The sequence below is a fragment of the Chelonoidis abingdonii genome, chromosome 15 (genome assembly GCF_003597395.2).
Source record: "Chelonoidis abingdonii isolate Lonesome George chromosome 15, CheloAbing_2.0, whole genome shotgun sequence".
NCBI lineage: Eukaryota > Metazoa > Chordata > Testudines > Testudinidae > Chelonoidis > Chelonoidis abingdonii.
The window spans coordinates 30,686,892-30,711,334 of record NC_133783.1 but is presented as its reverse complement, the minus strand read 5'-3'; the positions used below and the strand labels follow the sequence as shown (position 1 = coordinate 30,711,334).

General features: G+C 39.2%; 1 protein-coding gene across 5 annotated transcripts in view; it reads right to left on the bottom strand.

Annotated features, from left to right (window-relative positions):
* Positions 1-24,443, bottom strand: part of PAPSS2 (3'-phosphoadenosine 5'-phosphosulfate synthase 2) — a 60,172-nt gene that overhangs the window by 23,803 nt on the left and 11,926 nt on the right. For 3 of the 5 annotated variants that reach the window (XM_032770321.2, XM_075072682.1, XM_032770322.2), the window contains exons 2-4: positions 3,496-3,610; positions 1,622-1,857; positions 84-222 (exon numbers count right to left, since the gene is read on the bottom strand). In XM_032770321.2, the coding sequence (XP_032626212.1) occupies positions 84-222; positions 1,622-1,857; positions 3,496-3,610 (490 nt within the window). Of the gene's footprint in view, positions 1-83; positions 223-1,621; positions 1,858-3,495; positions 3,611-19,849; positions 19,926-24,443 lie in introns of those variants that run through there. The other 2 variants (XM_032770318.2, XM_032770320.2) reach the window with 2 other exon arrangements.

Below are 24,443 nucleotides of genomic sequence, written 5' to 3'. Positions count from 1 at the left end.
ATTTACAGTTGATGAGAAGAGAAAAGGGAGGCAGATAAAAAGAAGATACTGAGATATCATTAAACATAAACTGTTTACCACACCTTTGATTTCTCCAGCCCTTGCTTTTTTGTAAAGGCCTTTCACATCTCTGCTTTCACAAATATTTAGGGGAGCATCTACAAAGATTTCAAAGAAAGGAAGACCAGCCATTTCATGAATTTCCCTTGCGTTTTGACGATCCTGTAAGAAGCAAGGGGAGAAATCACAAGCAATTCCACAACTGAATTCTCAGTGGGGTGTTACTAAATATTTTATCTCGTCACCAACACCTACCTAGAGTTGGATTTTTCTAAGAGAAGATTCATCCATTGTAAAATGTTATGTATTTTAAACATATTCTTACTAAGAGTAAGAAGTTCCTTTTCACATAATGTTTAATAAAAATTATTAGTTTGATCTAGATTCAGCTTTTTTAACAGCAGTTTACAACATCTATCTTCACTTAGTAGGATGGCAGAATCTCATATTTTGAATGACTATTTCTTAACTAATTCTTGCTATGAATTTTTTTTTATTGATAACCAACTGTATGGACCTGATATTAGCAGATTACTATGATTATGAAGCAAACTAAATCACAAGTATAACAGCATATCAAAACTTCTTAGAACAACGTATATCAGCGTAATTATATCACTATAAAGCCCTGTACGCTTCCTCCAGTTTTCTGTTTTTCAGGGAACTAGTGATTATGAATCTTTTGAGTGAAATTTTTACTTTTAACTTTTTACACCTATTAACTGAAACCTAGTTTTCTACATATTTTTGAACATCAATGTGTCATGCCAGTTTGCATCCAAGCAATAGAGACCAAGGGAACTTATTTTATATACTTGTGATTAAAAGAAAAAGAATAGGGGAAAAAATAAAATGAATGTGTGATGGGGTGAAACCCATCAAAGGCTGGAAAGGGGTTAATAATTAAGTATGGGACAGATACAATATATGTACCTAGTTAGCTGCTTCTCAGCCACAGGGGGCAGGATTGGGAGGCATCAGGTGATACTTAATGGACATTCAGGCTGCATAAAAGGGAGAAAACTTTAATCTGAAGGAGGAAACTAGAGGGAGCAGATAGGAAGGCAAGTTCCTGTGAAGAGCTGAAGTGCCAGAGACTACTGTGGACTGGAGGCCTCAGTAAGACTTCGATGGGATCAAGAGTGTTTGATACAAGAGCTGAGGCGAGGCAGTGGAACCCCAGGGAAAGAGGGTGAGCACGAGACCCAGAAACAGGTTGATTCTTGGGGACTTTAGATTACACTGTCACATCTGTTCCCCCAGAAAGTGTTCTACTAGCTGCTTCTCAGCCAAAGGGCTATGTGGTGTGCAAAGACAGATGGCCTGCAGGGAACACCAGAGTGAAACATCCTGGTGGCATCAGACCCTGAAATACGGGTTGTGGTGAGTACACTACATAATCGTCGTGTCTGAAATACAAGATATAAATTACACTCTTTAAAAGCGCCTCTTTTTTCCTGAAAATTCTAGTAATGAATTCTAGTAGTGAGAGAGCCAATGGACTCTCTGCAGAGACCCCATTTTGTTGAGTAAATATCAGAATATACTTAAATAGGTTTACCTTTGCAAAAGGAGAAATGAAACTAGTTATGCAAACAAGACCAGCATCGGCAAACAGTTTGGCAACCTCAGCAACACGGCGGATGTTTTCTTCTCGATCATCAGTTGAGAAACCTAGGTTTTTGTTCAGACCATGCCGAATGTTATCCCCATCCAGAGAGTAGCAAGGCATGCCACGAGACAGCAGATATTCTTCCAGAGCAAAGCCAATAGTTGTTTTACCAGCACCAGAAAGACCTGTTAGCGAGGACAAGTAAGGCATACCAAGGTTCATCCGGAGTATTAAAAAAAACAGAAAACTAAACAGTAATCTAATTAATTACTGGCTACAAATAATTAAACATTAGCTCCTAGATGAAAATCTAGACTAGAAAAAACAGATTACATACCTGAGGTAGATTAGAGGCATGAGACAGACAACAATAGCCATAGCAGAGCAGTTGCATACCTACTCCCTGATAATCTTCTGTATTGAAGTCGAAGAATGGGATTTTTTGCAAGCAGACTAATTCCATGAGGAAATGCTCATGGAGATTCTCTCACATCTCTCTCAGGGGAGAACACAGGGTTTGGGCCCCTCTTTTCTCCTGTGAAACAGATGCACTCAAACCTGGCAAATCCCAGGGGATATTTAGGAGGCCAGGCCATCACATGGAGACCCCTGTACCCTCGCTGGGCTGTGACAGTTGGTGGGATACAGGGCCTGAGAGTCTGTTGTCTTCTGAAAAAGCAAAGTTCCGAGATCATACCCCCATTACTGGCCATACCTCATGTCCCAATCCTCCTGCATGGACCTTAGACTGCCCAAAGAGCAGTCTATGAGGTCTAGGTTGGAGGAAAGACAGTTCTGTGGAGGCATCCAACCCCCTTTTCTTTGCAGGAGGGTTCAGATCCATGCACTGGAGACTGCTCTGAGAACGGAGTCAGGACAGGGGGGCTAGCTAGGGATAGTAGCACTTTAATTTACGTAAGACAACAGAGTCAGTCACTAACTGATAATCTAGGAAAGCTATCTAGAAACCCTCAAATGTACTTCCATTATTGCCCAACCCTTTAAAAATTAAAATAATAGAAAGTTTTGGTAAGATCCCTGTATATTTCAAAGAAGAAAAATCACCAAATGAAATTAAAACGCTTCACATACAGTACATATAAATTATATATGAAAGGGAATAAACAGCACTGGATGACTTTCAGCTTCAGGAATAACCTTAAATTGATTTAGCCTTTCACGTAAATGATTGGTATTCAGTAACTTTTTTTGAAACTAAACTCTTTTTAATAGAATGGTCAGTACACAAGCTGATATGAACATACGATAAAGTGGTTCTCCAAACTTTATGGAATATGTGTTTTCCCACATTCCAGCTGCCAAACAAAATATACCAAGAGTTACCAAGCAAATAAACATGATAAACGATTAAAAGTAGTAAGAGAATTGTGTAAACATAAAACTGGAACAGCATACAGAGTACAGTTGTGACTTACCCTAACCTGGAGAGGAAAAAACTGGAAGAAAGGGGGAAAAGTAATCTCTTCTCCAAAGTTTCATGAAACAAATACAATGTGACTCACGTTGTAAGCATTATTTATTCTCTTTACATACAAAGCCCATTCTGTTATATCATATAGCAGGATATTTTAAATCCCAGGAAACTGTTTTTATTTCATCTGTGTATCCAGGTCAGAAGAGTTTCCTAGGTCCCATTAATATCAGTTCATGCAGGTCAAGTTAAAATAGACCTCTTTACACCTTGCACTAAACTCTACTTGGATTATTGACATACATGAATGAATTTTAAATTATACTCATTCAGCACCAGTGAGCAACACATTTCACACATCCATTTGCAGTCTCAATAAGGCTTAAAATACCTGTTAGCCACACTGTGCAGCCTCGAAATCCACCTCTTGTACCCACAACTTGGCCTCTTTTGCTCCTGCTGACATGATGAGCTTGGTATACAACATTAGTGGCTCTTTGGATATTCTACACCCAAACAAAAACAAAAACAAAAGTTTATTGTCTCATATTAAAGGATAGAAAAATCCAAAGGGAACTGGCAAGAGGAGAAAATTCAAATTCAGAATATTCAAAATGAAAAAGGAGGTTATTCACAGTAAAGCACAAAGGAAGTACGTTTGCAGCCTGTTTCTGAATCAATAGTGGACAGCTTTACATGGAACTCAGGCAACTGTTCAAAAAGGGGGACAAATAACCGAATAAGATGTGTCTTCGGTTTCAGATGGACTTAATTCAATTCAATTGTTTTTCTAAGATCCCTAATTCAATTTTTTTAAGTTGCTTTTTATCTTTGATCCCATCATTTTGAGCCTGTCATACTAGTGCATTGTTATATGCTGCCATTGACTATGAGTGCAGCAGGAATTTCCTGTTAAAGCTGATATGAAATTTAATCTGCATACGGATTGCCGTAGCTAGGGTGCTCTGAGGTGGCTGACTTGCCCGCAGGCACATGCACTGCATAAAAAAGGAAATGTGGATGCAAACTACACACTCACCATGTTTTCTGTCTCATTTCTCAAATTCTGTGCATGTGTAAAGCGCAATTGTAACTGTTTACATAGTGTAAACCAGCAATTCTCAAACTGTGGGTCGTGACCCCATTTTAATGGGGTCGCCAAGGACTGCTATTAGCCTTGCTGGGGCCCAAAGCTGAAGCCCAAGCCCCACTGCCTGGGGCCAAAGCCCAAGGGCTTCAGCGCCGAGGGTGTGTGGGCTCAGATTACAGGACCCCCACCTGGGGCTGAAGCCCTTGGGATTTGGCTTTGGCTCCCCTGCCAGGAGCAGAGGGTCTCTGGCTTTGACCCTGACCTCTCCCCTGCCCGCCCCCCGCCCTCCCTGGAGTGGCAGGGCAATTTTTTGTTGTCAGAAGGGGGTAGGTGCAATGAAGTTTGAGAACCCATCATGTGAACATTTAAAGCTGTCAATTTACTGGATATGAGTGTTAAACTTAAACTGACAGCTTAAATTTCTAACACTCATATCCAGTAAATTGACTGCTTCAATGGTTTACATTATGTAAACAATACTTTATTGTGCTAAGGTCAAAGGATAGAATCCTCCTTGTTCTGTCCCTACAGCACTAGGGGAGCACCAGGGGAGTGATTTGGCCAGTGTCTCTGCATAATTCTGAAACCACTGGCCATGCTTTAACCCCCTTTTCCCACTGTCAAGAGTCAGAGTTCTCCTGCTCAGCCTCTCCATACTGCACCCTCTTTACCATGGAATATCAGTGGCTGTGTTGCATTTAGGATCTTCTGTGCTCAGAAGGTAGGATGGGGTGGGTTTTACTTTGAACAGCAATGTTCATTTTTGCGTAAATCACATTTATACTTAAATTGTGGTTTGGAAATATTCATACATTCAAATTGCGGTTAAATTGCAGAAGCATTTCACTTCACATCACCCATTCTCTCTCTCTCTCTCACACACACAAAACTGTCTTTTGCTGGCAGTGATTATAAGCTGGTACCACTGCCTATTATTAAAGTTGCTTGACATTTCCTATTATAAGAACCTGTTTTTGGTTACTTATAACTTTGCCAAACTACCATTTAGGCTCACATTTTCCATGCATAGGAACCAGTGGAGTGGAGGGGAAGAAGGTTAGAGGGAGGGTAGCCAGCTCTGATGAGGAACAGGTATGGGGGAAGAACCTGGAGCAGCCAGACAAGGAGACTAGGATGAAGCTGGGGAGGAGGGGTGAAGATTGGACAAAGAGTTTAGGGATGGAAACTGGGATTGCAAGCAAGTGGAGATGACGTGTGTGTGTGAAAGAGAGAGAGAGTGTGAGAGTGAGAGAGACTGGAGCTCAGGAGGGGGTCAGGGTCAGAGGAGATGAGACGAGCCAGGAGGAAGGGAGAGGGATACTGGAACTAGAAGTAGAAGGTAACAAGACAGGGACAAAGTGGCAGGGGGAGGGGGAAGGAAGAGTGGTAATGAAATGGGAACTGGGACAAAGGGAGGGAGACAGAGATTTGGATGGGGAATCCAGAGTGGAGAGACTAGGACTTGTTGGGCAAGCACTGGGACTACGATAAGAGGCCTGAGGAGAAAAAATAGTATCTGATCATGTATTCAGACTGTAACACAATGCATAGGTACCAGTGGGGGAGAGGGGAAATTAAAGTCGTATCGGCATCCTTCATTCTGGCATTTTCTAACTTTTGAGTGCTTGACTTTGCAACCTTAATAATAGTCTTTTGACATAGTTTTTCTGTGTGTAATATATGTCTCTCCCACTAAATAGGGCTCTGGATTCCAGAACCTCTCTCCTAATTTAACAGTGCAGTACTTCCTGTCCATATACTATCTTTCAAGCAAAAATCAGAGGCTATGTTGCAGCCATTATAGAAACTAAGCCTTTGTTTATCCCCCAGATAAACTTGCTTTTTTGATGTTCTATTAATTGGCTCACAGTAAACCAACAGATTTGAGACAACTGTCTGAATACCACTGAGCTTTGCCTTCTGACAAAGGTTGGTTTCCCACTGATCCGGCTGAAGAAATGGCTTCAAGAGCCTGATAGGGAAAAAAGTACAAATATTTTCTGCCCAAACAAATTCTGCATGATAGCTGGGTTTATGAGATATACACATATGATACATGAACTATCATGGGTTCTTAAACTTTGCCATGACATTCCACCCCATGCTATAAAAATATTTACTCTTCTCCTGATGTTAGAGAAGGAAGTAATAATATTTCACTTGCCCAAGAAAAGTTGTAAGAGAAGACAAAAGAACAAGGAATGGGAGAGAGCATAAAATGGGAAGAGTATTTTAAACATATTGGCAAGGAAGCCTGTATATTGTTCCTGCTTGTTGGGTCATTAACGTTCTTAGCACTCAGCAAACAAATAAGCATCTATTGAAAAAAATCAATATTTACTAAACTACGGAGGTTTTGGCTTTTGTAGAATTTTAATTGAAAAATTATGCACGCTACCCTGTTCTTCCTATTGCCTTCCACTGAAGATGTCAGTCTTTCCAGGGAGATCACCCTCACAGAGAAACACTTATTTACGGTATTCCAAGTTTCATGCTAATTTTAAAAGTATTGATCTAAATTTTCAAAAACTGGGCTCCATTTCTGTGTCTAAAAACCATGGCTGCAAGTTTGCACTCTCAGTTACTTATGGAAACCTAGATCTCCAGGTACCTAAGTATGCAAGTGACAATAATGCACTTTTGAGTGTATATGCAATTGTGAATCTAAAAATGCCTCAAGTTTATTTGCAGCCTCACATAGGGTGGCCCAAGGTAAGCAGAACTGAAAATCAGGCCCAATTATATAAAAAAAAAATTGTCCAGATTTACAAGAAGTAATAAATTCCCATTCTTGCATCCATGTAATCATTTCACGTCTTGATGGGAAATCCCAAAGCTAAAAAGTTTTGACGGCTAATGTCTCAACCACAGCAGGTGATACATTCTATCCCTTCTGGGAATCCACAGTCTCTACTGCCTCAACTCCCACTTCCCATTTTAACTGCTGCTGCTGCTGGCAGAGTGGTTCTCAGGGACTGACTCAGCAATCATTTCATTGGTTAGGATAGGTTCTTTTTCAGTTTTTTCTCTTTGTTGCTACTAGCCAGGCTAAATACATTTGCCATTTTTTAAAGCAGTTCTTTGCTGCTACTATGTCCCCATGGTAGGGACAAACGAGTAAGCACCACCATCTGACAAGAACCAATTTCTGGCCAATTAAATGCGCTGGTTCCCACTACACTGACACACATTAGTTGCTCCAAAATAAGGCCCTCACCTAGCATCATCTTCTGGAACACAGGTAACAGTTCAGCATAGCTATGGTACGGAGGTGCCAGTGAAGAAAATCATTCAGTTATGGATGAGTCTATTCTGAGCTTTTTAGCTGGACAGGTGAGGCAGCATTTGAAACAGACAGTGTTGCCAACTCTTGCAATTTTATCATGACTCTCATAATATGATGTGTTTTTCTTAAAGCCCAAACTCCTATTATCATGCAATTATCTGAGAACCTCAACTTTCATTTAAAAAGAAAGTTAATTTCTAGCCCTCAGAGTTGAGGAGGAAAGCATGAGATGTGACTGATCTGAGTGTACCCAAAAAGCCCAGAAACCAGAAGTAAAAAAAAATTATAATCTTTATTTTTAAAGATCTTGTGATTTCTAAGCCAACCTTGTGACTTTTGTCATCCTGACTCATGATTTTTAAACACCTGGGATTGGCAAAGATTGGCAATTGTCTCATGATTTTAGCACAAGTCTCATAAAAGTTAGTTTTTTCTTCAGAGATCCAGCTGCTGGAGTCATGTGAATGCATAAGAATCTCAGGTTTTCATTTTTCTAAACGCATTCTTAGCCCTCATGTTTGAGGAGAAAAGCTTGAAAACGTGACCTGAGTGTAACAAAGGCTCAACAACCAGAAGGAAAATATAAGAAGTCACAATGTATTTTTTAAAATCCTGGTTTTAAATCCAATCTCAAGATTTTTTCGGGGCCTTACTTGTGAATATATATATAAACAAATATTTGGCAGTACTGAGAATGTTTCATAGCAGTACAACTTTGGTCATCCCTTAGTTTCAGGCTGCAGCATTTGAGCAAGTGCTAAAGGGACATGGCACCAAGGCATCCAAGAGAGAAGTCCGTCAGAATTAACAACTATTACCAAAGATGAAAAGCAGTATTTATGATACACTATGATTTAGCATAATTTAAAAATACAGAATCAAACTGCTAATGACTGTCCCTACAGAGCAAAGAGATCCTTAGTCAGTGTCTAAAGTCATCACCTTTCCAAAGGTAATACGAAAAACAAACAAACAATAAAACTCCAGAACATAAACCTCTGCTGATGCTTCCTCCTCAAGCCAGGCTGTTAGTATGGTTTCCTTTCAGGACCTCCTCCATTCTAGAACCCTGGTTTTCTCTTACTCAAAAAGAAATTTTCCCACAATCTACACATTCTCACTGCAGCTAAGTATACTTTGCAACAGAGCCTAGGGTGATTCAATGGAAAAACCATGCACTCCTATACAGTCTCTTATAGGCTACATCTACACTTGGAGCTGGCTGAGATTCCCAGCTTGCATAGACAGACTTATGCTAGCATCCTAAAAATAGTAGTGTAGCCATGTCAGCCCAAGCAGTGGCACAGGTTAGCCACGTCAAGCACAACCCTCCCAAAAACTCTGTGGCAGCTAGCCTCTGGTGCCACTGCTCATGCTAGCGCTACTACCCTACTTTTAACATTCTCAGATGAGAGCTATCACATGCATGTGCATGAGCAGGGAATCACACACAGACGTAGCGCTACTCTGCCAACTTGTTACACACCTAGACTTCAAACAGTCCTACACCAAAAGCAGAGTGCCAATATTGTGAGGGATTGTTTGCACACTGAAGGACACATGACAGATGGTTTTCATGGGAAAGTTAAGTGAGGGAAAAATATGTTGAATATCTTTGTAAAATAGAATATGTTCTTCAGAATTTTGTACCACTCTCTTTAGTAGCAGCTTGTCTGTTACACACAATTTTATAAAATAGTTTTTCAGCATGTTAATCTGGTGGAACTATCCTGCTCGAGACAAACCTTGTTGGTGACTATGCTTCACAGAGGCTCAAGAATTAAAGTAGGTTCCTGGACATCTTATAGAAGTAACAACAAAAAATAGGGAAAATTGCTTGTTGGTCAGCTATTAATCTCTACTGCATACTCATCAAACAGCATTTTTTCACTCCACAAGATTCTCTGAGAACTGTGTACCCAAAGCACCACAAAATGTACTTGGAAAATCCTGCAGCCCATTTACAGTTCTATAGCCTGCAGGAAATTCCAGCTTGAGGCCAAAATCCTGTTTGACTTTGTCTTGCATATTTTTTGTTCATCTTTAGCTGATTCATTCTTAAAGAGAAAAAAAAACTTTTAGAAACTGTATTATGAGTTGAGAGAATTCAAAACCTCCCCCTGATGTCCCCCATGGTAATCCCTCCCTCTGGAGTTTCAACACACACAGGTTAAAATTCTTGCTGTCAAACATAATGGAAGATAAATACAGCAGAAGTACATTAAAGCAATACAAAACTTTTTCTAGTTGGGTAGATTGAGAGGACATGACAAGACAGACTGTTCACCATGAAATACTGATTTAATCCAGAATGATTCATCATCTTAAAACTGGTTTGGGAAGTCAGATCTGAAACATTAACAACCAGAGTGAAACCAAGAAGGTCATCGCCAGAAGTCAAAAATTGACATCTTGAGAACAAATCTTTGAAAAGATTCTAAACCCAAATTTTTAGCCACAAAAAGTGAACATTATGACAAAAGAATGTTTCTTGATACTTATGTTTCAGTCAGTGGTGCAGCTTGGGGTTGAGGGATGGGATTGGGAGAGATAGTTTAATGAGAATATAAGCTATTTTAAAAACACTTTCATTTCTAGCTCTTAAAATGGCCAAGTAAACCTTTTAAATGTGACTCGGAGGTAACCTATGCAGTGCAGGCTGAGTCTGAGATAGAGAGTCCAGAACAATAACTATAGGAAAGGCATGAACTTCCAACCATCATCTCAAAGCAGTGTTAACTCTGAACTCTAACGACTGCAGGAGGACAATTTAATGTCAGTGTTGTAAAATATTTATTTCACCATCTAGATAGTGGAGGCAGGATTTAGGACCTGAGCCTCTCACTTCAAATCCCAGGAGGCCTGAGCTCAAGGAGCCAATTTTGGGACCTGAAGACACACACAGCCTATTTAAGCCTTTGCTTGAATTAAACAATTTTACCACGTTTGCATAATGTTGCGAACAATTGAGTTAGCTAACACAATACTGCCTATGACTGAGTACTCGGTGTAGATCAGGACAAACTGTGTTCAACACTGGGTCAGTTATCTCTAATTCATCCTGTTCCAGTAACATCCAAACATGTCAAAACTTTCTTGTGCAGACATGGACTAACTTGAATACATTTGAGGAAGGCAATAAAAAAGCTGGCAAGTGCCACCTCCAACTTCACATCTCTGGATAACACCCTTGCAGGCAGAACATGGAATGGAAACAACAATGCTCACTCTGACAAATTAGATCCTCCTGATCATGGATATCTATTCTCATACAACTAGATCTGTCCATGATGCTATCGATCATAATCTAACCTCAAAGATGCAACAGGGATTAACGGAAAAGAACAGATGGTTCCAATCTTTTTAAGAGAGACAAGATGAGTGAGACAATGCCTTTTACTGGATCAACTCCTGTTGGTGAAAGAGACAAGCTTTTGAGTTTGCACAGACCTCTTCCTCAGCAGTGGAGAGATGTCTGCCGCTTTGGATCTGTTATTCTGGCAGGATCTAGTGTCACTTTGAGTTGGTGTGTCCTGGTCTGTGGGGACCTTGCTTCTGATGATGAGTTTGGAAAGGCTGGGGAGTGTTGAAGGCCAGAACAGAGGGCTGAGGAAATATTTCTTCTAGGATGGTGTCATAAACAGATAATTAAGGGTTAATGTCTCTTTTACCTCTAAAGGGTTAAGAAGCTCAGTAAACCTGGCTGACACCTGACCAAAGGACCAATGGGGGGACAAGATACTTTCAAATCTTGATGGAGGGAAGTCTTTTGTTTGTGCTCTTTGTTTTGGGGGTTGTTCGCTCTTGGGATTAAGAGGGACCAGACGTCAATCCAGGCTCTCCAAATCTTTCTGAATCAGTCTCTCATGTTTCAAACTTGTAAGTAACAGCCAGGCAAGGCGTGTTAGTCTTATTTTTGTTTTCTCAACTTGTAAATGTTCCTTTTTGCTGAGAGGATTTTACCTCTGTTTGCTGTAACTTTGAACCTAAGGCTAGAGGGGGTTCCTCTGGGCTATATGAATCTGATTACCCTGTAAAGTATTTTCCATCCTGATTTTACAGAGATGATTTTTACCTTTCTTTCTTTAATTAAAAGCTTTCTTTTTAAGAACCTGATTGATTTTTCCTTGTTTTAAGATCCAAGGGGATTGGATCTGGACTCACCAGGAATTGGTGGGCGGAAAGGAGGGGGGATGGTTAATTTCTCCTTGTTTTAAGATCCAAGTGGTTTGGATCTGTATTCACCAGGGAATTGGTGAAGTCCCTCAAGGCAACCCAGGAAGAGGAAAGTTTTGGGGGGGACAGAGAGTGCTCCAGACACTGGAATTCTGGATGGTGGCAGTGTACAGATCTAAGCTAGTAATTAAGCTTAGAAGTGTCCATGCAGGTCCTCACATCTGTACCCTAAAGTTCAGAGTGGGGAAGGAACCTTGACAGATGGGGTCCCCATCAAGTATGGGCTGTAGTTGTTTGATGATACCCTGTATAGGTTCCAATGTGGGGTGGTAGGTGACAACTAAGGGTGTAAGGTCGGAAAAGATTTTATTTCTGTTTTTGAAGCGGGTTCTCTCACAGGGTAGTCCATTCCACGATGCGATCTACTTCTCTGGTGGAGTGTCCTTGTTTGACGAAGGTGGTTTTGAGTGTGTTATGGTCTATATCCTGGACTTTCTCCTCAGAGCATATTCTATGGTACCTGACTGCCTGGTTGTAAATAACAGATTTCTTGGCATATTTGGGTTGGTTACTGGATCTATGAAAGTAAGTGTGATGATCTGTGGATTTCTTGAATATAATTTTGTGCAGGGTCCCATTGCTGAACCTGATCATGGTGTCCAGGAAGTTGATGCTGGTGTGGGAATGTTCCAGACAGAGTTTAATGAATGGTTGGTGGTTGTTGAAGTTGTGGTGGAAATCTATGAGAAAGTATAAGTCGTTTGTCCAGAGGATGAAAATATCATTGGATGTATCTCAGGTATATTATTGGTTTCATGGTGTATTTGTTTGCAGAGTGCCAATAGGCAAATTCTCTTTTGCTACCAAACTGCTTACTTGGGGAGACCCATAAGACTCTGTTTTCTTCCCCCATTCTATTTAACATTTACATGAAGCCACTGGAAGAAACTGTATATCGAAGTTTCAAATGTCTGTGGGCTTAGATTTTAAAAGTAAACTTGTTAGTTTGCCGGTTGAGAATTGGCTGGTTTCAGACTGATTATTTTGAGTCTTTTTTCTTAACTCATGTCCCCAAAACAAACTGTCATCTCTTCTTAAGTAAATAGTTAAAAGAGGCAAAAAACCCACCGCCATGAATGTTCCAATATTCACATACTGCTAAGGATAACTTCTACTTGGCATATGAGATGGGCAAATGGAATAATTTTCTACTCTTAACTGGCAAATTAATACACCTACAATATCTGAGAACCTTTGAATAAGTCTTCTAATATTTATTGAGAGTTGACCTAACGCATGAACAACTAAGAAAATGCACTAGCTGCTTTGCAAGGCAGCCTGAACCTGGAACCTTATCACTGGTCTGAAGCATTAGATGCACAATTCGTCTTTCATAAACTAATCTGCACAGGGCCCACTTCTGCCTTCCTTAATCACATTGAATAGTACCTTACTTCATGAGAAGTCCCATCTCAAAGAAAGATACTGCTTGATGTGAGTCGGAGTGTCAGAAATAACTGGGCTCACAGTGAGCCCACCTCTCTCTGTCCGCCATCCTCACCGCAAAATCCTAGATCCAATACTGATTTAGTTACCTAAAAAACACAAGTGTTTCCGTGGAAAAAATCCTTTTCATTTTGTGAGGAAAATATTTGGAATTAGAATACAGTTTTTTTTTCATTAGTTTAGAGAGATAGTACATTTAAAAAAAAAAAAAACCTAACAGTTCTATAATTTCCCTCATTCCTGCCCCCCTCCCCCGCATATCTCAGCATATTATATCTGGCTCATGCGCAGCACCTGGAAAGGAGCCAGACAGTAAGTACCACAATAGTGGCAGTCTAAAAAAAAATCTATTCCAAATAGGCTCTCCCGCATGAAAATATATTACACAGCTGTCCCAGAACTAGGCCAGCAGAGAAATATTCTTTGCAGCATAATATTAACACCACATTAGTTGTGCATCTCTCTTAGGGAAGAAAAGAATCAACCTTGTAAGAATACATTTAACACATGAGTGGTAATTGGTAATGCATACAATTGTGAGCAAACTGAAAGGCAAATTTTTCAGTGCAAACACTGACTGCGTGGCTTTTTTATTAGACAAGCAAAACTACGTTTTAAGTCCCAATCCTGCAAAGACCTATATTCATGCTTAACTTTATGCACAATATGTAGCCCCACTGACTTCAGTGGGTCTACTCACAGTGCACACAGTCAAGTATGTGTGAGAGCTACTGAGAATGCATAAAGATATGCATATATATTAGTCTTTGCAGGATCTGGACCTAATTTTGCAATGTTATTCAAAAGCAAACTGATAAAGCACAATGGACGGGATATTGCAGAGAGAGCCTGATCCAGCTCCGATTGGAGATAAAGACAATATTTCCACTGACTTCAGTGGGAGCTGGATTAAGCCCATAATTACTCATTTCCTTTAATTTGTGGACATTTGAAATTGACATTGTCTTTAACAGAAATACAGAAAGCCTACAGAATCAGAGCCACAGGGATTCCCCCCCATTGGAGAAAGATGCATTTTTATTCATAAATGTTTAGGCAGAAAAGCATCTTTCCTTTAAGGGTTATTTAATAAGATGATGACTTTTTTTTTCCAGTTAAGCACTTTACATTTGCCTCCTTTCCACATTTCAGTCTTAAACTTTCAAGGAGAAAAAAAAAAGCTTTTAAAACAGTTTGAGCAAATCAGTATTAATTGACAAATAATAAAAACAGCCCATTTAATTAGATAAGGCCATGATTTCAGCAAAAGTAACGGATGGAGTTCCAGCTGGGGTGGTTTAGCCCCAAATCTTGTAAAGATTTATACACATACTTACCTTTAAGTATGAGAATTTCCCCACTAAAGCCAGCGAGACTGTTCTCATGCTTAAAGTTAAGCATGTACAGTACATTAATCTTCGCAGAACTGGAGCCTAACTTTGCAAATACAGTTACATTTTTGTTGCATTTTTTTCACAAGGTTTCTATTAGAAATATTCTTTTCAAAATACTGCAGAATTTCACATTTTATCCCACAACCATTTTTTTAACATTGGAACATTTTAAACATTTTAACATGTGAAAGATCTTTTTAAAATAGATTTTGGCCGGAATCCTGCTCCCACTGAAGTCAGACAGTGGGAGTTTTAGCACTCAGGTTTTAATGAAATGCTGAAGTACACTGAAAATTTTTCTTTTAAACTGCAAAACAAATTATTTTTGCCACCAATTCTCCATCTTATGCTCAGACAAATATTCCTTAGTCACATGATTAGTCCCAGTGACGTAAATTGGACTATGTGAGTGTTTGCAGATTTCAGCCCTTACTTCGTTGAAAACTGTTTAAAACACTATTATATTTTCCAATCTATTTTAGCATTTCAATCAGAATCTGAAATTTCGTATAATTTCTCAACAACTATGTCTAAAAAATATAACTTTCCTTTTGAGACAAAGCACTACTGAACTCAATACCCTTATAGGTATTTTTATAAGTATCACAACATCATAAGGAAAAACATAACAACAACATTAGAAACGATTTGAAACATTTATAGCTAAAAGGAAACTAAAGATAAAAATATATCAAGAAACTATATTTGAATTTATTTTTAATCAAGAACTATTTGCATCTTTGAGTGTTCATAATGTTGCACAAATATCCAAGAACCAATAAAACCACAATTAAGTTAATAAAACATTTTTATAAGAAAATAATTTTCTTTTAAGAACATTACAACAGGGCCACTCCTTCAGCCCTTGTCTTGTAAGTGGTCCCATTGACTTCAGTGAAACAAGAGTGCTCAGCACCTCCCAGGAGATGCACTTTATTTCAAGTGCTCAGACCCACAGGAACCAGGGTTTCAAGACTGAGTCCATAGTTTCTTGTGAAGCACCAAGTTAGTTTTTTATGCTTATTAAATCTGCTTCAAGATCTAAAAGCCCGTCCAATAAACGCTTTCCAAAAATGAGCAGTGACAGAAGTTTTGCTCAAAAAATGAAACTAGTTCTGGCTTTTTGAAAAATTTACACAATGTCAAAAAACAAAAAACAAAACAAAAAAACAAATGCCATCTGCCCATGCATTTGCGCACTTTTTTTGCCTGAGAGCAAAACAATCAAAATGTCTCTGTGCTGCTGAAATAAAACCTATTTCAGCAAAGGGGGTGACAAGGGCTAAAATTCAAAAGGGTAAATTCTGCTTGTTGCAACTGTAGGCTGAATCTTTCGCTAGTAATCAGTCATTATGGCCAAACATCAGACCCTGGAGACTCACTATGGTTCTGACAACCCAAAAGTTTGTTTTCCAAAACACTAGCATCAACGGGTCTACTTGAACATGTAAGGACTACACAAGTGAGTAAGAGTTTCAAGATCAAACTTATTCTCTCCCATGGAAACAACCTTGGGAAGGGATGAAATTACAACAAAAATTTTGCAAATTTCAGTTCACAGAGCTCCATTATTATCAGTGGGACAGGAGCTGCAGGTCCAGAGGGTGTGATCCTCCAAACACACAGTTGTTCTAATATTTGTGGGGAAATCCCACTTACTTCAGGACATTTACAAAGGAGGAGGAAGCCCTGAAGAGCACAGGCTTTTCCTTGCTCCTACCAGGGCCTTCTCTCTCCTCCCTAGTAGCACAGATTCTTCTAACCTCCGCTTCCCTTACACATTAATAGATAATTTTCGGCTAGTATATGTGCATCTCTCATTCCCTCCACTCCTAAATGACAGGGGGGATAATTTGGACATACTACTTGTCAATCAATCCCTTCTGTGCTAAAAGGCTGCCTCACAGCTAGCTGAGCCACACAGTGATCTGCCACAGCACACCCTGCATAAGGACTAATTGATTCTAGGGGCTCAGTTAGCATCACTCATAAACAGCAAGGTAAACTGCTGAACTGGGATCCCATTTTTTTATTCAGTGCTCTGAACTGAGTGGACCCACACTTGTTCTTTGGCACAATTTAACTTTTTATGCTTGTTAATTTTGGCTGTACTACACCAATCTTTTTCCTCTACCACGAATGTAACACTAAGGCTTTTAAAGAGACCAACAAAGACATCCTGGTTACCTGAAATAAGAAGTCTTTCAGCTTAGAGACAGACAGTTTGAAATGCAAACATTACTGTACTAACACATGGTTTTTCATATTAGTGTTCTCCAATATTTTAGTCTTCAAGAATTTCCGACTCGGTAGTGTGGCACAAATTTTGAATGCAACAAGAATTCTAATATCTTGTTCATGCATCCATAAATAATTTCGATAAAAAGAAAAAAGTACCTCATGTTCCAGTCAACTTGCAAATCAAAAGCATATTGTGGTGTTTTCTTGAAATTGGTCTAATTAAGGAGATTAAAATCAGCCTTGCTAAATCTCACCCTCTCAAGTCACATAACTTTTACTTATGAGACAGTATTAACACTACTTTTTTCATTAATGTGGTAAAATTGGGAGTAACTTTTGTACTTGGACTCTCATTTTCAGGATATTTCACAAGACTGGATTAAATGGACAGAGGTCATTTAATAAATACACTCTGTTCTCTTCCCAAAAATGTGACAGGAGGCTGTGTGAAAGAAGATTATAGAAAGATGTGTCCAGTGAATATTTTGCCAAACACAGAACCGTGTAAGTGTTTGACAAATTCCATAGTAAATTCTGATGGGGCCACTTTTTTTCTTATTCATTAAAAGCAACACTTTAAAATTAGCTCTGCAAATAACCCTACTTTGACAGATACGCCATGTCCTTCACATAAATAACAGGTTTTACCTCAGGAATTGAAACCTGCTGTGGTCTAAAGTCTGGAACCTGTTATATTCTGGATCTGTTTCAATAAGTCCCTGCTGGTCCAGAGGGACAAATGACAATGTTAAAGTTGGTGACCACATAGTAAGAGGGGACATGTTAGTCAAGTTGCTTAATACGCTAGTGAAAAGTGCTCAGATTGTATGGTGATAAGCGTGGCATAAAAACCTATAGAAAATAGAATGGAGAATGTCAGTAAAGCACTTCTATTTAACATTTCACATAATACAGCAGTAAGAGGCTTTCCAATGAAAATGAATGGCAACAAATTTAAAATTTAAGAGTGATGAAACTAACTTTGTCACTGAGCTGCTATAGTTTCTCTAAAAGAAAAACATCTCGTTAAGAAAGCGGCAAACTGTGCATCAGTCTTTCACAATTTAATAGGAAAAATAAATAAGATAAAGGTATAAATTTTAACTTTAATTTGAGCTATTTGTTAATTTTTGGTTTAAAAAAAAAATTCAAGTGAAAACTTAAAAAATAAAATAAAAAAATCTGTCCTCTGCACTTGGAAGGTCTGCATTACAGCTCCAGTAGGGGTAGTCTTGGATCAGGGATCAGACAGAAAAAGAAGTGATTCTGGTACCTTAAGGATTTTAAGACAATGAAGTTGATTTATGTGAATAGACCTTTCCCTTAATATAAAGTTATAACCATTGACTTACACAATCCCACTGTAAACAAAGCACTGATATCTCTTATCATAGCTATGCACGCACTGCTTTGTTTAGAACAAACAGCACAGAATTTGGCCCTGCATCAAATGTCACTTAAGGATCATTTAATTTATAATACACTGTGAGATTGAGATAAATGCCTTGCTGCTAAACAAGGTTACACCTTGTTTAATTACAAGATGTAGTAAGTTTACTGTTTACTATTCTCCTTTCTAAGCTTTAACTTCACAGTTACCTTACACACTAAGTGGAGGAAAGGGGAAGCTGAATTTACATGCATACTTAAATTGGAATTTCAAATTTGAACCTTTATATCCATCCAAAGATTTGAATTACAGCTTCCAGTTTTTGTGGTTTCACATTATTTTCTATGCCTAACACCTATATCCCTTACTATGAAGTTACCCACCCAAATCTGACAGAAATCTGAAGTCTTCAAAAGCTTGAACTATGAACAAATACACTAAAGGATTTTGATTACTAGGACACGGTAGCAAGCTATATTGTTAGGATTGTTCACTTGTTCTTAACACAAAACCTGGTGCCCCTGTTCTGGCAGGGTGGGCTATATTATCTCCATAGGTACCTGCTGTAAAGCTCAGTGCAGTTATACTGGCACACACTCACGGTCTGTCCTGACATTAGTCGATTTAAGGGAGTGAGCAGTATGCCCTCCATATTAACATGGTCCACTATCTTCTTTTATTTATTTAGTCACAAAAAGGAGAATTACAAATTAACCCAGGAAGAACAATGAGACCAGAAACATAAAACAGAGTTCAAATATTAGGAAATTCAGAAACCAGAAGAAGAAGGCACAGCTGAATATGCTAAGTTTTAAACTGTTCACTACTGTCATTTAATTTATTTTTAAAAAAAATTGCCTTGACAATATTGCCAAGACAAAAAATACAAAGGGCCAAATTCAGTTTCAAGGTGACTCCATTAACCTTAGTGGTTTTACAGCAAAGCAAGCTGGCCCCTAGTTTAAAAACCTAACTGTGCAGGCAAGGTACCAACTCCACATTGTGCTAAATAGCAAGTCTGAATCTTTTTCAAAGGCTGAATTCAGACTCTTCTGGAAGCAGATGCACCACCTTGTTAGTTAATACATAAAAGTAGCCTAGACACTGGTTCTGGATCCACTCTGTCTGGCAGTTAGATTCTGCACTAGTAAAGGACGGATGGGGCGGGGATGGGGAGAGAACCAAAAAAAAGGTTAAAAAAGCAGAAAGGGGAGGAATGTCATTACATGGGGGAGCCAATAGCTATTCCTGTATTTAGGTTGCCTAACACTTTCCATTATAAAAATATTCCTGCAACTTGTTTTCAAGTTCTAACATTTTCATAGTTTGCAGCAGGTCTTTGAAATTTGGCAGGGAAAAAACTATGAGGCTAAAGATGTACCTATCACTTGCCCCAAGGACAAGTGTCTAGATTTGTCCAGTTTGGGGCAAGTTAAAAACTTTCAAAAATAACTATTTCTCTTCTCTCAGATGCATTCCTCAGGTAACAGCCTGACAGCCTGCCAAAATAGCTGAACATGAATATTCTAAGGAGCCAAGCTCACGCTGCCACCCGAACAGCAGCAGCAGACACTGCCTTGGGAATCCTAGAAACCCAGAGAGCAGCTGCTGCAGCAGCAGTTGGGTGGGGAGAGCAGGGCTGGGTTCTTCCTCCATATGTACCCAGCACTTTCCACCCATCCAGGATCTGACACATGGTCCCAGTGGCCCACTTCTCATCTCTGGAAGTGCAACATGGGGGCAGGTTCCATGAAAAGAACCCATTAGACTCAGCACATATAAAAAAAAAAACCTTAAGAAATTAGATACAAAAAAAGAGTTAAAAGAACATTATTTAGGTTGGCAAGTCAAGCACTCCAAAATTATGGTTGCTTGGGCGAGCTTAACTAAGCTTCTTGGAGCATATGCATCATCACACTCTGTGTTTTTCCACAGAACTCCTGCCTCATTCAGTGGTCAGAATGGATGCATAATGAGACAGAATTAAGTTGCTCATGCAGTCTTAAATGCAGCATTTCTTAAATTCCAACTGCTAGACTTTGCAAACTTAATGTTCTAGGGTGATTTTATAATTATTTTAAATATAATTTATGTTTAAAATGCTTGGGCTTTATATACTTGCTCTTTGGTATTTTAGGTTTATGGACAAGAGGGAGATTCTTTTTTGACCTTCATATCATCATATCTGGGAATAGAGTTGAGAGATAAGCAATCTGAGTAGATCAACTATTATCAGAACAGTTACGATGTTTAGTTTTCTTTCTATTATTTGCAGCAGTTGTATCAAGTTGTTATTCAAGGTTCTTTTTTTTGTAAAAAAACAGAAGCAGTTAAATGAAGCCTATGTACTTCAAAAGAAAGAGGCAAGGCCTGATCCTGCTAACTGCCCTCTACTCCTGTTGATTTCAGTGCTGAGTGAGGGAAGTTCAGCATGCCAATAGATTGATCCATCTTTGAAAATAATATATAGGACCATGATTAAACAAACTATTATTCCAAGGCTATATCCATTTGGCAGCGAGTTTGTAGTTAGCTGATTAACTTTTTTATGACAACATTCGGGTAAGCAATCAAATCAAAACTACTAGAGATATCAGAAAAAAATGTGATATAATGGTTAATCAAACTATTAATATGGGATTTTGCTAGGCAGAGTGACAGTGCAGATTTCTAGAGAGACACCATTGGTGAGGTAATATCTTTTATTGGACCAGTATCCTGGGACCAACATGGCTACAACTACACTGCACAGAGCAGATTTCTGTCAATCTACCATTTGTTTCCTCAATCATAATTCAGTTTGAAATACAGGAATATTTTACTCCTTTTATGAGGTGTGAAATTGTCCTGGTCATTTTCAGCATATGGTCTGAACATTCATCTGCATTTTACACTACAGATGCCCCATCTTTTCATTTTCAGTAGGTATAGCAAAGGTGCACTCTGTGCCTCTTGAAGCCCTGGAATGGATTTCATCCTTTCTATTAACTTGTAAAAGTTGCTATTTCAGTATGAAAGAATACATATGCTTTATCTCAATTAAAACAATTACTTTTAAAAGTACAAGCTAAGCCTGTTGCATTGCTAAGATTATAACATTTGTTTCCATGTTGTATTTTTATCTCTTTGATTTTACTACACTATAATAATATATTGTAAATAACCATTACAACATTGGTACCCTGAACAGTTTGGATTCTACTCAGAAGGGGACCAGAGTGTACAACTCTTGCTTACATTAAGAACCACAAATTTCAATGGAGGCTATTTATGAAATAAGATACCAACGTAGCATGAGTCAGGTTACAAAATCTGGTCCTATATAGGGCTATTCTCCTATATCTGGCTTTAGGATTGAACTTCGCTATCTGGAGTAGGAACAATAATTTAAAAGAGAATAATTTAATTCAATGGAATTAACCTCAATTGGACTACACTATCATAATTGGGAGAAGAATTAGCCTTTTTTGTTTAAAACTCAGAATTGTGCACCGAGCACAGCTGAAGCCCCATCTTTGTGTCATATCCAACCCTTATTTCACAGGCAGAATTTCTAATGAAGTCAATGGAAATTCTCAAAACTCAAGTGCAAATGAGGGGAAAATCTGTATTCAAAAGGAGTCAAATCCTTCTACTGAAATGGATGACAGTTTTGCCGTTGACTCCAATGAAACCAGCATCTGACCCAATATCATCATTGTATGATGTTATTTTGTTCCTCAAAACATAAAGCAAAACTGCAGAGGTCAGCTAATAGATGAGCAAGGAAAATACTTATCGCAAACCACTAAGATGCTTCAGGTCAAGAAGAGCAAACAAAAACAGACCCCTAACTTGGGATATATTTCAGATGTACAGACTGTGAATAAAAGTATTTCCCTCCAGCTACACTCATCTTGATTTACTTGGAGAACGGATGATTCTGTTAAGTCTAATTGGAGTGGATCAATGTAGGAAAACTGGGTATACCTGTGGGCTTCCTGAGCCTTACCCATAATTCAGGTAGAAGCTCTAACGGCCTCATTCTGGGAGCGCCAAGAGAGAGTTCCCTTCCCATCTCCAGGACAATAAACATACTGGTTGAGGACGCAAGTTAGATTCTGAGTCTGACCAGCTTAAACTCTTGGTAGAGAAGATTATTTAAAAAAAAAATTCATCCAATACAGGATTTGGATCTGCTGAAATAAGTAAATGAAACTTGTTATTTTCCTCAAGGTAGATGGTTAAAAAGAAACTTGATCAAAGAGGATTCTTATTATGATGGCATTTCTGTAGACAAATTTAAAAGATGTGTGCTAATTTTTTGCATCTTTTTGGACAACTCTTTTTGGACAATTCTTGCAGTAAATACTTTGCCATGAGGAATGTTATTTTGGATTTTATTTAATTTTGGCTGATTAAGATATTAATACAGGAGCAGCCCTGCAACCATGTTTGAAATTTTAAAAGCTTTCTTTCTGACTGCATCATTGTTACATATAGAATCTTTATCAGCCAATTCCAATGCTTCACTGTTTCAAAGATGAATCTGAAAAACATCCCAGAGCATATTTGCTATTCCAATTCATAGCTTAGAGCAGATGCAAACTTTTTTTGCTGAATCCCCTGTGAAAAAATTTCAGTCTGTGAGAACCCCTGCTCCCCTCCCCATAAAAAAGTGATATCAAATTACTATACATACTCATAGGAACATACTCATGGTATTGACACCCTTACTTCTGTGCTGCTGCTGGCTACCACGCTGCCTAGAGAGCTGGTCAGCTGGAGAATGGCAACTGTTGTAGCTACCCCTCTTCTCCTCGGCCAGGGCTAGCTCTAGGCACCAGCGTTCCAAGCATGTGCTTGGGGTGGCACTTTTCAAGGGGTGGCATTTTGGCCCTTTTGGGGCAGCACTTTTCAAGGGGCAGCACTCTGGTTTTGTTTTTTTTGTTTGTTTGTTTTGCTTCAGTGGAAGCACTCCAGTTTGTTTTTCTTTTTGCTTAGGGCGGCAAAAAACCTGGAGCCAGCCCTGTTCTTGGCAAATATTTTTTGTGATCTCACAACCTCCTTATAATAGCCTTGCAATCCCCTTTTGGGTCAGGACTCCCAGTCTGAGAAACACTGGCTTAGCAGATGAAGATGAGCAAGAGAATAATGAAGATGATTAAATAACTGTTTTAACAAAATAGTCCCCAAATAGCTCTGATGCTTACTGGAGGGACTCCATAGGGAAGGAGTACATTTTTAAACATCTTATGGAACTGCCCAAAAATAAGCATATCTTGGTTGCATGCTTTAGATCAATATTTTTCAAACTGTGGGTCGCGACCCAGTACTGGGTTGTGGCATGTAACGCACTGGATCGCCTTGCTCTGATCAACACCGCTGACCGGGACGTTAAAAGTCCCATGGGCAGTGCTGTCCAGCTAAGGCAGGCTAGTGCCTACCTTTTCCAACACTGCGCTGCACCCCGGAAGCGGCCAGCAGCACGTCTGGCTTCCAGGCAGGGGGCCACGGGGCTCCATGCAAGCTGCCCCTACCCTGAGCACCAGCTCTGCACTCCCGTTGGCCGGAAACCTGCCAATGGGAGCTGAGGGGGCGGTGCCTGCAGGTGATAGTCACACAAACCTGCTTGTGCACCTCTGCCTAGGAGCACGACCCACTGCTGGCTGCTTCTGGGGTGCAGTGCAGTCCGTGGTACCACTTGCCCACAGGGAAGGTAATCATATGTGCTACATTCAGTACAATTAACTGGATAGCTTCAACTCTGCTGCTGGACTTCTGCCTGCATTTTTTTTTCTTTTAACTTTTGCAGAGGGCTCTCTTTTTTGTTTGCTTCTTGTTTGTTGTTTGGGGAGAAGGCAGAAAGGGGGTTAAGGAGATCATTGTCCCAGGTTTAGAATATGTTCATAGGTTTGTCATCTACGATGTTTAAAAATTTCAAGGCTGTTTTAATACTAACAGCATGAGACTTCCAGCTTTTGTCACTCAAATTGAAGTCCCCCATGATCTCACAGGTTTTTTTCCTATACAGTATAGATAGAGTAAGGAGGTAGTCATCATTAGCGTGATTTGGTGCTCTGTAGCAGACACGAACAAATTCCTCATCTTGTGCTTTATCTGTTAGGACATTGATGCATAAGTGCTCAAGACCACTTTCTTCTGAATTGTCAGTGACTCCAAATCAGGTAATGCCAATTTGGCATAGAGTACCACTCAATCCTTTCTAAATAGGTTATAGCCACCGATTTTAACATTCCAATGGTATGAATCATCC